This window comes from Balaenoptera physalus (assembly GCF_965194825.1).
Source record: "Balaenoptera physalus genome assembly, chromosome: 15".
NCBI classification, from domain to species: Eukaryota; Metazoa; Chordata; class Mammalia; order Artiodactyla; family Balaenopteridae; genus Balaenoptera; species Balaenoptera physalus.
This window is the reverse complement of record NC_138894.1, coordinates 62,452,038-62,466,418: the sequence shown is the minus strand read 5'-3', so window position 1 is coordinate 62,466,418 and position 14,381 is coordinate 62,452,038. Positions and strand designations below refer to the sequence as shown.

Here is a 14,381-nt window from a genome sequence, read left to right as displayed (position 1 = left end):
TTTTGTATTGATAGCACAGAGAAAATAGGAAAGTAGGGTTTGATATTTCATGTACTGTGGTGTTAAGCTCCCTGATGTGTATCAAGGAATGTTCACAACTTCACCCTGAACACGGAGTGGCCTAGAATGTTCTGCAGGCATACTTGATGGAAAAGACACAACTCCACCTGGTTCAGAGAGGAAGGCTAAATGGAAAAGCAGGCTACAGAAAACCTAGGTTTTAATGCAAAAGATGGCCTGACTGAATCACAGTGTGACACTGCATTCATGTTTATGATGAAAAAAGCACACCTAGGAAATACTTGTTCTTTCAGCAGTAGAAAAACGTTCTACGGATGAAGTGAAAAGCTTGTATAACAAACCTTCACCTGCTAACAGTGTCTGTGTTTGACAGAAGTCAGAAAGAGTGACTGTACTTACCTGGAGAAGTGTCCCATGAATATGATTTTGCCGGAAACACTGGTCAGTGCAGTTGGGGAGTTTGGCCAACAGAGTTCGGATGGTATCAGGGATGTCGTCCATCATAACAAATGGGACCAAGGCACGAGCTGCCATTTCACGGGAGCGGTAGGCAGGTGAGCAACCACATCTGGGAAAAGATAAAAACACAAGACCATTCAATACTCATTTCCACACCGTGTCTTTGTATATGCTGATGTTCTATCTAGCTCTGGCTGGGACATCCAAGGGCTGGGGTGGCAGGAGGAGTTGCTCCCTATTCCAAATGATTGGTTTTTTGGTCATTAATTATACAGGCAACTTTGCTTTTCTCATAAACATCATTAACATCTATGATTCCATCACAGGAATAAATGCAGATAGGAATTGGGAGTAAGACAATAAACAGGTAGTTGCTCCTCAACAAACAACTATTTATTGGGCACTCAGAATGAACAAAAGCACCGTGATGAGTGCCATAAGAAATAAGACAGTCACTGTTGTCTCTGAGGAGCCTAATATGCTGGTTGGCAAGATAAGGAGTACATCTGAAAAGATAACTGAAAGCGGTACTGGAAAAATGATAGGCAAATGATCTTGACATGATGGCTATAGGAGGATGAAATTGTGGGTTGTGGGTTGTAGTACTGAGAAGGATGGAAGTCAGGAAAGCAAGTGTGATTCAAGTATGCCAAAAGAAACCAGGCAGTTGTCTCAATCAGGGACAGCTGTATAAAGCAAGGGTAGAAATGCTCGAGGTATAGTTAATTGTGTCTGGTTGAAACAGAGGCTCATGAATAGCAGTGGAACTGAAGGCTGAGAAGTGAGTCAGGCCAGACTGGGGAGTGCCATAAATGGCCGAGTACACCCTCTGAACTTAACTGTCATGAGAACAAGAGATGGACCCTCGAGTCACCAAATCCTTGCCTCTTGGACTGACTCACACCCACAGAGCTTGGAAAGAAGCCAGTTCTTAAGTGAAAGTCAGGGACAATTGGTATTTTGTGATTCTACAAAGGTCATTGGAAAGGCAGGTCATCTAAGGGCCTCTTGACTTTTTTGTAAACACTTAGAACCTGAGAGTCCACAACCATTTTGTTGAAACTGTATACTTGAGAGCCTTCACAGATATAGTCTTATTTGAAAGGAGAGCCCAATATGGTAAGTCCTAGCTTAACTAAGTTCTTGACTAGAACTCTCAAGACTTGATGATCTTGCATCCCATTAAAAAAATAACTCAACTTATATAAATGTCTTAGATGCCAAGACAAGAATGGGGAAGATCAGAAGATAGCAGACTCTGCAGGGGAAAGAGATGGCCTCTTGTTTTTTTCCAAAATTAATCAATAGTCCAAGAAAAAATTACTGGTAAGATCTGGGCCGTTAGGCCCATGTAGCCATTTAGGCTTAGCATGTAGAGACAAAGCCCTATGACTGAAATGTTTCTAACACCTCAGAAGTATCACTGACATTTATCTTAATATAACAATAAAGTACAGATATAATTTCTGTACAAATGTAACGATGCAAGCAGAATTTCACCATGGGGAGGAGGGCAGGTAGGAGGAAATAGGGAGACAGAAGAAAGAGGTACAGGGTAAGTCAAAACATTGTGTCGTTTTTTACCCTAAGACAGTAGGTCCCAGGTGGGGCAATCAACACACACTTTCAGGATGGAGAAGAACTCTCCTTACAACATGTTATGAGAAGACACTGAAGGCTACGGCCACAGTAGGTAGCTAGAGATTTCCCAGTGGTTTTTGACTGGGTTTTGCCAACTCACCCATTTTCTCACTTATCTTTCCTTTAAAATGATTAAATGTTTGATCTGTAACTGGCAAATGCAGTCAAATGTTTGCTTTGGCCCATGGGGGCTGGGGGGTTGGGGGAGTGAGAAACATTCACTTGATGAAGAAAAGAAAATACTCTGAAAAAGCTTTGAGATTTAATTAGCAAATGACCTCACTCAGCACAGTCATTTGTCGGAAGCTTCCTGGGCTGTCTGTCCCCCACCCCTTTGACATACACACTTTGTGTTATAGTGTGTTTTATGTTACCGAAAAGGCTTTTGTGTATAAATGTTTCTTTTCAAATACAAATAATTCTGACATGGTTACAGATGTTTAGTTTCTAATTAGCAGCAACTGTATACTAAAGAATGCCCCTCCTTTTGCTCCTGACCTTTTGCAAATGATGATTTCCCAAAGGAATCTGGCATCCATACCGGAGAAAGAATGGAAAGTGGGAAAAGTGCCAGAATTTTCTGCTTTCAGATACCCTGTACTAGGGTACTTTCCAAATGCACACAATCAGGTTAAAAAGCAAAACAAAACCTCCCCTCAAAAAAGTAATGCAATTACAGAAAAAGAGAAGAAGCCTATTTTAAAAGTAATATTTAATTAAGTACCATTCATTCTAAAGCAATGACTAAATGTAATTTCAAACTCCTCTCTTATTGCAAATTGTTTAAATGGAAGGATAGAGTCTAGTCAACACACACACACACACACACACAACTATCAAGCAAAAAAAAAACCATTTCCAGGTTACTGTTTTGTCAGTCTTTGGGGACAGGGAGAGGGTCTGATGAGATTTAGCTTTTCTCCAGGTGTATGTGGCCTGTAGTGTGAGGGGATATAAACAGTCTTTTCAGCCCTAAGTGGAATATATTTGAAGTTAAAATCTCTCTTTCCCAAAGATAGAGTCTTCTAGTTTAATTCTGCAAAGTTACCAAAATCAAGCAGAGATGTTCTTCAGGGACATAGATCTGGTGACTAAAAGGACAGATAATCAGAGCGCCTAGATTTTCATCCTGCTTTGGACACCAAGGTTTGTGACTTGGACAAGTTGTAGTAACCTCTGTGGATCTGTCGAGGCCACAGTGGTGGCAATAATCTATCCCCAGTGAGGTGGTGTCTATAAGAACATTCCAAGAAGGAAGGTACTTTGGAAATACAAAGTTTTCATAATGCATTATGCCTGTGTTAGTACAGGATCAGCATAGTCGAGGAATGGCAGGCCTCTCTGTGGCCCCAATGAGAGAATTAAGGCTGTGGTTTGAATGCTGTACCATTTAGAAAAGAAAAGACAATAAATTGATGATATGATGGCAAGGAGGACTGTGGTTTTTTTGGCCTCCATTATAAAGTGATGAGGAGGATGCTGGAGCCCTCCTGAAAGAAGTGGGGGCAGCTTCTACTCTTTAAGTGTCAATTTCCTCTGGAAAATAAAGCAAATGGATTTGGAATCTCAAAGGTCATTTCTTCTTTTACCATAGTTTGAAAAGCATTTCCTCTGCATCCCTAGCTGTGCTCTAGGCCTAAATACTAGATCGTTCACAGGATCTGCAAGACATTCAGACACTGGTGTCCTTAAACCTGTAGCCCTCTCACTCCAATAAACCCTTTCCACGTCGTTTTAATCATATATTTATCAACTGCCTACTGTGTTCTTGGCACTGTGTAACATGAGAAATGACACATGTGTAATAGTCATACTTGCATCCTACATTGTACAGCCCTTGGCAGTTTATAAAATGCCTGCACATCTGTTATCTCTTGACTATACAGCATTCCTGTAGGACGTGAGGGCATTATAAATGTCAGTTAACAGATGAAAAGTAAAAGGCAGTTCAGAAAGGCTAAGTGGACCCTCCACGATGTGTAAGCAGCAGTGTCCAGGCCAGAACTACCATCCATGGCTCCGCGTGGAGCTCGTGGGCTATTCCAAGCTGGAGCTCACACCTGGATATCAGGGGAGCATAAAAATATCTCCCAGCTAATGAAAACACAAGCTTGAATTTACAAGTATGTGGAAAAATCTCTAAATTAGTGGGGTTTTTTTTTTTTTTTAACATTTGTAGGATCGTGAAAACATTTCAGAATCTAACATAAACCATGGACTCTCTCACAAGAGCAGCAGATTTATGAACATACACATAAAATTTCCCATACAATTTTAGGAGGTTCGTGATGCACATTCAAAACCCCTGGCGCTGTGTTTCCAGACCCAGGTCAAGAATCTCCAGTTGCTCCTTTGCACACAGTGTGACGGGCAGGTAAGCACTCTGCTTTAGAGATGTGGCGATGGAGAGCAGGATGCTGTCACAGGGAACCATCAGTTTAGAGTGGCAGCCAGCCAGACAACCTCATGATTACAAGTCCACAGTACCCATGGAGACATACAAGGGTGTGCAGGGCACAGCAAAGGGAACAGGAGGGAGAGTTGGAATCACTTTCTGGAGGAGATAAAGGACCTTCAAGTGACGGTGATATACACCTTTGGACTTCAGGAACCCTGGTGGACCCTGGAAATTTTAGAATATAGTATTCTGAGCAGGGAAAGACCCCTCTTCTGAGATCACCTTTCACAGCGTGGTGGCTAAGCTTTTTTTCCAGGTGGTTCCCTCTTATATTTACCCTCAGAATCTGTTCCAGTGAAAGATTTCACAGGTAAGTGGCTGGACATCACTCACACCTGTAGGATAGGCATGGAGACACCCACTGAGTGCCTAGCAAAAGCATACACTGAGTTAGGAACCAGAGAGAAATGTCACTGCCCAGGCCACAGGGAATCTATAGTGGGAAATACAGGCCAATCAGCCAATGCTTTTCGGGAACATGAGAAGTAAATGTAGGCTGTTGTAGAAGAACTGAGGTGGGACACCCAGAGAGGAGGGTGGGTGGTCTAGGAGATCATGGTCCAGTTGTGACTAAGTGGGGTCAGGCAGAAGGAACATTTGGGTTTGGCAAGAAAGAGGTGCCCTCCCCTGTGCCTTTCTGTCCATGAACCCACACTGCCCCCCAGGGCATGCAGTCAAAAGCAAGGGAACTGAGGTTTATTAAATGACTACTGTGTCCCAGGACTGGCTATGTACTTCAGACACACTATTTTATTTACTTCACTAAATCCTCATTATAAGGTCTCCAGCATCCCTATTTTAAGATGAGGAAAGTGAGGTTTCCCAGCATAATTTAGGTCATAAAATTAGCAAGTGGCAGATCCTGTATTCTAATAAGGGTTTGTCCACCTGCAAAATTTAGTCTAAGACTTTACAATGCAGTTGCCTCAAAATCCTCAGCCTTGAAAACGCCAAATATTTCCAAAGTAACCTGTTCAACCTAATCATCACATTGAGGTATGAATGATTTATGGAACTAACCAGTCCCTAATTGGTAAAATGTGAAGCAGAACAATAAAGATGATGCTGATAGTAACTAACATTTACTAAGCATCTACAGAGGGCCAGACCTAGTGTTAAAAGCTTTGCATGTATTACATCATTTAATCCTCACAACAAGGCAGAATGGCTGAGAGAACATTATTAGGCAATGTGGGAGAGGTAGTTTTGAACTGAGGGGACTCTGTAAAGCCTGGTGGCCTTGAGTGAGCCCCCCATTTTATGAGAACCAGAGCGAGAGTCTTCAGAAAAAAGTCTCAGAATGGCTTCAGGACCCAGCCAATGTCCCCTTCCACTCTCCCTCATTGACATGATGAATGCTCCCCCAGTTCCTCTGCCTTCTCAGACCCAGATCCAGTCCTGATCCCTACTTTCCAGAAATCAAGCTGTACCCTGTACAAAACAGAAGCCCCCAAACTTCTGCTGCTGATGAAAATACTCATCCACTTTCTCTAGATGCCCCTACTTGACAAAGGAGTTAGCATCTTAGGAGCTGAGCTGAGTTTGAAGAAGCTATGTCTCACCTACCCCCAAGTCCCACACTAAATGTACTCAAGAATGCCTGCCATTATGGTCTGTTTCTCATGCAGCATTGGCCAGCTGCTCTTGGGGAACAGTCATCTACTGACAATCTTAAAAGCTGAGACAACCCTACCCTGCAGGATATCTCTGAAGGCTAGGAAGGAAGGAGTAGGCTGAGGCTACAGGTTATACTATATATACATATATAAAAAACTTTCTATATATGTTTTGTCAAGCCAACTACTGCTTCATCCTTAGCGCCTTTGCACACTGCAGTTCACACTTGTTGGAATGAATGGTCTTTTCACCCTTGTACACTTGGGGAACTCTTCTTCATCCTCTGAATTCTGCTCAGGTATCACTTCTTTTAAAAAATCTTACTGCATTTCCTCTGGTCAGAGTCAATCCTTTTCTCTCCCGTGCCCTGCCACTGCAATGGCATGCTTACAGCTGTCAGGGTTGGGGGTCACATCCCATTTGCATTCCCCACAGGACCCCTCAGGTATCATATTGGCCAGATCAAAACAATCTTTTAAAAAACAAATTTTTTTTTAATTGAAGTATAGTTGATTTACAATGTTGTGTTAGTTTCTAGTATACAGCAAATTGATTCAGTTATATATAGATATAATTTATATTTATATGTTTCTTTTTCATATTCTTTTTAAAATTAATTTTTATTGGAGTATAGTTGCTTCACAATGTTGTGTTAGTTTCTACTGTACAGCAAAATGAATCAGCTACACATATACATATATCCCTTCTTTTTAATATTCTTTTCCATTATGTTTATTACAGGATATTGAATATAGTTCCCTGTGCTATACAGTAGGACCTTGTTGTTTATCCATTTTATATATAGTAGTTTGTATCCGCTAATTCCAAACTCCTAATTTATCCCTCCGCGACCCCCCTTTCCCCTTTGGTAACCATAAGTTTGTTTTCTATTAGACCAAAATGATCTTGAGAACAGAAACAGGGTCTTTATAGTTCTGAATAATATAGCACAAAAGACAGGAGTTAAGAACCTGTACTGGAACCCAGCAAACCTAAGTTTAAGTCCAAGTCCTAAAGCTTACTAGTGGGTGACCTTGGACAGGTCAGTGAACCTTCTAAGTTTTTATCATCTGTAAAACAGGGAAAAGTAACTACCTCATAGGCTGTTGTGAAGCTTAAATGAGATAATGGATATAAAACACAACACCTATAAGTTAATGACCAATAAATGGTAGCTATTATTGAACCTAGTAGGTGGAATAACTTTCAAACTGAAAAGCGTGATCCACACGTACAAACTCTCTAGGGTTCTCTATCTCAACAACTGGCTGAGGACACAGAGCCTTGCTGTATCCAACAGGCTTCAGGGCTCACAAAGGCCTGCCCCTCCCCCTCCCCACCAAAGGAGCTGGAAAGGAGAGAAGGACGATTGAGTTTGGGGCCAACTGACTTGTTTATGTGAGGCCCGCTGACTTTATTCCTCAGGTCCAGGGCCCAGGTTTTACTTTCTGTCAATTCTAATGCTGTTTCTAATGCCGTTTCACCAAAGGTTTCTTTTTCCTTTTTATTGTGTGTGGTTCCTGGTTTCAATCTCGCCTTCGGAAACATGTACACGTGTGGTACATCTGTATGCATAAAAGAGAGAAACCACTAAAAAAATACGGTGGTACCAGTGAATTTGAAAAAACAGTTCAGCATGTCCTGTCACTATGAAGTATGTTTTTGTTACAAGTGTTATTCCTTAAGCCGTCCTTACACATTCTCAGGTGAGTTCAGTGTGGCCACGGTTGCCAGATTCTCTACTTGTCCTTCCTTTACCGATTTTCAGTTCATCAAAGGACCTACCACCACCTGAACTACTTGTTCCTTTTCCTGCAACTCAAACCGCTAGCACTTAGAAGTTGCATTTACTGTAATCTTGCCCTCTGCACAGCTCATGGATTTCTTTATTCAAATATATTTCTTGGAAGGGTAATGGGTTCAGGACTTTTGAAGTCTGATTTAAAAAAGAATCCTTGGTTTGGATAGTGAAGGAGAAATAAGAGCAGCAGACAGTAGCTAAGCTAAAAATCGCACATTTCCAGCTTTCACGGCAAAAATATACATATGTATCTGCAGGTAGAACGTTTAGTTTAAGTATCTACTGGCAGCTCAAAGCTGTAATTGCTCTTTACAAATTAACTCTAATCAACATGTTAAGACCTTTAAAAAATTTTTTATGAAGAAATGCTGAAAATAATTAATAAGCCAAAATAGAACATCTGAGAACAGCAATATGTAACCCCCTGGGACATCCCAACCAAAGTCTAAGCTGTAGAAGGTGCATCCTTTTAAGGTCACCTCCACTCTACCTCCAAGTTACCAAGGTTTTCCCCAGGTCAACTAGCCACAGGCTGTTAATCCCAAAGGGGTGAAAATGGCAGCTGCCAGGAGTTGGGAATTGGCCTCCATCACTTTGACATCCCTCCACTTGTCCCCGTAAGAACTGGGCACAGCACTCGGCCACATATGTGGCAAGGACACAGGGTCTTGGATGCAATGGCAATGGCTAGTTGCATTCATACCATTCCTTTAGGTGTTAGGAAATAAAGCTAGGGAATTTTCCTACAGGGACAGGGGGGAAGGTATCCAGTGTGGTGCTTACTTTAAAGAGATCTTTGAATAATGCTCTTTAATTATTTAGAATTATAAACATGTTTTAAATAAATGAAAGGATGCTTTCTGAATGCTAATCCCTGGTTACTTGCTGATATCAAATCATAGAGTTTTGAAAAAACATAAGAGTATGAAAATTATATTTAATCTGAAATTTCATTTCATGCTTTATTTTGTGACTAGACAATAACAGATACAATTTGAAACTGAATTTTTCAGATTCCAACCAAATTGTCCAGACAGCTGGAAAGAAGGTTTTTTTTCCTCTGGAGCACTGAAATGAAGTTATACCTTAATAATGATTCTTTCCTGACTCGGAAAAACATGGAAAAGACTTTACAGCAACATAAATACAAAGACATTGGAGGCTCTAGAGATTAAAAGGGAATCATTACTTTCAGTCTTTACCCAAAATAAAATGGAGTAATATAAAGTGGAAAAAAAAATCTAACATAAACGGTATAAAACTCTCCTACATAATGAAAATAACCACTAGACTTAGTTTGAAATTTTGGCATGATCTTCCCTCCCGGTCCATCTGTGGGTTTTCCTCTCTGACCTTGGATCAACAAGCCACATACTACTGGCCTCCTCACAGACAGCTGGAAAAGCAGTTCTGGATCTGCCCTCAGGGCTCTCAAGCTGGGATAAGCTGTGTGCAGGGCAGGAGCTGAGGGCTGCAACTTGTGCAGACCGAGGGAAAGAGCTGCACATTCCTCTCAATAGCAAAACCCTACTGTTGTTTCTGCCCCTGCTCCACTAAAGACCAAGAGATGAACACACACAGACAGCCATTGAGTCTTTAAGGGGGTTGATCGTAACACCTTGGCCTCCGCATGTCTTCTCCTTTCCTTGCAGGTAGTGGGTGGGTTGGAGAAAACAGTCCTGAACGTGCTGAGTCTCCTTGTGGTGAAGGTCACTGCTCAAAGGCCAAGTTCTCTAAGTGACTTCATACAGTTGAAACGCACCCCATTAACCTTTAGGGCATGTGGTTCCATATTCACAGTGAGTGGGTTTCAGTTCATAAACCCAGGACTGGGTGGTCAATTTAAGAAACTAAACAAAGGTATGGAGAAAATTTACTCTCTTCTTTTTAAGCTATATATATTTAGGGGGAAGGTTTGAAAAGGAATGTTTTTGGTCCTGTTTTTAAGAGTTTTTTTTTTTTTTTTTTTTCCCTGTTTGTTCTTTAGCTTTCAAATGTTCCAGAACCTGCGACAACCCTCTATCGCCACACTAAATGCAAATTTCTCATTCTGGCATTCAAAGCACCCTAAACCTAGCCCAATACTGGGTGGACAAATCATAGGTGCTGAGTACATCTTTCTTGGAACAATGGAACTTGACTTTTCAGGTGACTCTTTCTGAAAAGATATTAAAATCTTGTAAAATCTAAGCATCCTGTGAGTCAAGTGAGTGCTTAACATTTTTAAATAAACACTTTTAAATGTGAACAATTTTAGGAACTTCCCTTTTGACAGGAATCTGTTACATTTCTGAGCGATTTCAATACTCATGCTAAAACTCAAGAAGGGGAAAGGGAAAGGAAGGTGGGAACATTTACTGAGTGTCTGCCAGATGTCGGGCAATGTGCTAGGTACTTTCAGATATTTTATCTCACTTTTAGTACTCACATAAACCCTCTGAAATAAGTATATAAAACTGTATACACATATGTCAGTTTTTGCTCTAGATGGTCAAGTGGGAACATGTATAGAATGATGAGTTACCAAATAAAATGTACCCACAATCAAATAAAGTGCACTGTGCCGACTTCTTTCTGTTGTGGTAATGGATGTGCAATTTATCCCATTAATTCCAATGGTTAGAACTCATTTTTGCAGATCCCATACACAATGAACTGGTGGCCTAAATGTATTTCCTACTGCTCCAACTAGTGCTTAATAAAATAAAACCAAAAGCTTTATAATGCACTATCCTCAAGGAAGGCAAATTAGTCACCAGGAAATAGTCGTCCACGAAATTGTAGTCTTTGTAGCTCAGCCAGCAGCCAAAGGTTTCTGAAGAGCCCTGTATTAGACTGGGACAGGCTCGCCAACGGCTGTGGCAGTGTCCTCTGCTTCCTCTATCAATATTGACCACCTCGGGTCAAATCATCTACAGTCTTTTGAAGTATAGTATTTATCTAGAGACAAGTTCAAAATGTCCAAGAATAAGAATCTTTAACATTTTTAAAGACAACAGACACAGGTCAGCACACTGGCAGGATCTTCATGGGCTTAGGAAAAAAATAATACACATTGTTATCAGCTTTAAGTGACTATTTTGGTGGAGTGAAACCTGCTGCTAAGCAGAAACTCTTACACGGTCCCTTTGATGCCTCTTTAGCCAGACTACTTTTAAAACATCCTCAAATTAAAATATTAGTATCTAAATGTGGCCATAGGCAAGTTTCATAATGTCCTTTCACATCCTCATCTGTAAAAGGAGATTAGAATAAGTGATCTTGAAAGTCCTCTTCAATAACAAAATCCTATAATTCAATGGACATTTAAACATTTCAGGCAGATAGCTATATTTTTTATTTTAAAATATCTTTATGACCTCTCTTGACTTGCTCCATTGCTTAATCTCGTAACAATACTGATGCTTATAAAAGAACTTTTACGTTTAATACAAACCACACTCAATCCTTCTATAGTCGGGAGCCAATTTTCTCTAGTTTGAGCCTCTCCAGAGTTGGAGAACAAATGACCAGTGTTTTCTATACACAGGAAAACCCTTCACTGACTATATTGGAATCCTGTCATTAAATCACCCCTTACTCTTCCCTTCCGTGGGCTAAAACAGCCCCAATTCCTTTAATCATGTAGAACCTCTTCTCTAGAATCTAGTTAATTATTTTGCCTCTACAAGAGAGTTGAATGAATCTTGCCAGTACTATCGGCTAAAACAGTGATTTGTGCTACTGCTAGATGAGAGAAATTTGAGCATTTCTTTTAATTTGATTACTCTCCAGACATTGCAATTTACTTTTGCTAAAGTTAATTAATACCCCTGAATGACCCTCCTCAGGTTTCACAGCAACACTTCAAGCTAAAATCAGAAAGAATAAATTTTTTAAACCCATGAAGTACATGGAAAGTTTTGAAAAATTCCAAGAAATTGCACGTTTTTGGCCTGAAAAAATAGCACAAAAGAGCAAAGAACACTGAGATATTAGTAACAGACCCGCCCCAGGGAAGATTCTTATCTCAAATGAAGACTGCTATTAGGTAGATTAAGTCATACATCAGCATCCCTACAGCATCCAAACAGACCACTGCCTTCAGGGAAAGTTTTACATCCTCCTTTGGTTGCCCCAGGGCCCACATTTGTGTCACAGTCAAAAAGTACTTCCTTAAGTATAATTACACTTTTCTTACTGCAACTTAATTTTGTTTTCGTGGTTCTACATGCCAGGGAAATAAATGAATTTATGCCTAAAAGAATAGTCTTTTGACTTGTGTCCAGAATATATTCTGAATAAGAAGAAAACAAACAACCCAACAAAAAATTGGGTCAAACTTTGAACCAAGACTTCAGCAAAGAAGATATATGGATGGCAAAGAAACACATGTAAAGATGCTCAATCTCCTTAGTCATGAGGGACGCTCAAATTGAAACCACAGTGATATACTGCTACATACTCACTAGAAAGACTAAAATTAAAAAAGACCAAGCACACCAAGTGTTGACTAGCATACGGAACCACTGGGACTCTCATCCTCTGCTGGTGGAAACGTAAAACGGTACAATCACTTTGGAAAATAATTTGGCAGTTTCTTAAATAGTTAAATGTACACCCTTTTCTACAACCCACCCATTCCACTCCTAGACGTTTATCCTAGAGAAACGAAAGCATATGTCCATACAAAAACTTGTACATGAATATTTCTGGCACCTTTGTTTGTAATAGTCAAAACTAGACACAGCACAAATGTCCATCAACAGGTGAGAGTGTAAGTAAATAGTGGTATATCTGTACAATGGGATACTATTCTGCAATAGAAAGGAACAAACTACTGATATGTGTAATCACATGGATTAATCTCAAGATTATTATGCTGAGTGAAAAAGTCAGGCAAAATAAAATACATAATGTATGATTCCATTTATATGAATTCTAGAAAATGCAAATTAACCTATAGTGATAGAACAGCTGTTGCCAGGTGACGGGGGCAGGGCTGTTGGAGAAGGTTACAAATGGGCACAAGGAAACTTTTGTGGGTGATAGATATGTTTACTATCTTGACACTGGGGGTGGTTTTATGGGTGTATAAACTTAGCAAATGGTACACCTTAAACATGTGCAGTTTATGTCAATTATACCTCAATAATGCTGTTTTTTAAGAATAACATTTCACATATATTAGAAAAGTGAAGTTATACATCCTGTCTTGTTCTCCCTTCTCAACCTCCAATCGCATCTCCAAAACATCCCAAATCTTCTTTCCTCATATTAAACAAGCCCAGCTATTTCCTTTGAACTTTTATGACCAGAATGAACCTTTCCTTGTGCTCTCTTAAAGAATCAAATCAATAAACACTGAAATCCTAACAATCGCGTAAGAATTAAAAAACAGAAACTTTTTCAGGACAGTGTTCCAAATCTTCCACATGCTCTTCTAGGACAGGCTCAGAGACAGTAAGTGATTTGACCAAGCTCACAAAAGAAGTGAATGGAGAAGCCGGGATTCAAAGTCAGGTATGTCTGACTCCAGAGCCCGTGGTAGTTGCAAAACCCTGCATGCCCCAACTATAAGACATTTTTACCACCACAGGGTGGAACGACAATAACAAATACTAAAAGAAATTCAATTTTATAGCTCTTACCTATACTTGATAACTCACACCATTCAACCAAGCAATGCCAAATCTGTTGGGCCCGCTTTAACAAACTACATTTAGCGGTAGAATTTTTCAAGTGGTTATTAAGGTAAAACAGATTTATCCTCCATCTCGAGTAGATTGAACCTGCTTCCTAATATCTTTTATTTTTGCTTATTTTCATAATTTGCTTATTCCATAGTGAACAGGTAATTTTCAACTCATCCCAGTTTGAATCATGCTGAATTCTGAACAAACAGAAACCAATTAGTGCACTATTATTTAACATAGTCCCAGTGAATGCACAATGGAGACTGCTGTGCAAAGTTTGAAGATGAAACAAAACAGATTACACTCACACATACCCACATACCCTACCACTAATTAAAAAAATTCTAGTGTTACAAGTATACAATTTCAGCTGTGGTATTATCTTTGTTCAGAAGCAAGGTACATTACTATATGGTTGAAGCCTTCCAGCATTTAATTAGGTTATTAATTATAAGGAGAATCACATTACCTTTAAGTCTTTCCTTGGGTTGTGACCAAGGCTTAATACATTAATTTCATGGTAACTGTATTTTAAGATGGGGAACATGTCAATAAAGAATTCTGGTCACATCCTCCAATATGTCCATGTGACTGAAGGTTCTGGCTGTGATACAATTTGATACATTTACTAGGAGGAAAATCACTGCTAATTCCCACTGCTTCTGGTAGTGGCCAAGAGATATTTTATATTGCATTTTAGGCATAAGTA

The 14,381-nt window shown here is 39.9% G+C and overlaps 1 protein-coding gene across 3 annotated transcripts in view; it reads right to left on the bottom strand.

Annotated features, from left to right (window-relative positions):
* The window catches only part of THADA (THADA armadillo repeat containing), a 314,439-nt gene that overhangs the window by 146,336 nt on the left and 153,722 nt on the right, over positions 1 to 14,381 (bottom strand). For all 3 annotated transcript variants that reach the window (XM_082427608.1, XM_082427609.1, XM_082427610.1), the window contains exon 29: positions 421 to 589. In XM_082427608.1, coding sequence (XP_082283734.1) covers positions 421 to 589 — 169 coding nt within the window. The remainder of the gene's footprint in view (positions 1 to 420; positions 590 to 14,381) is intronic.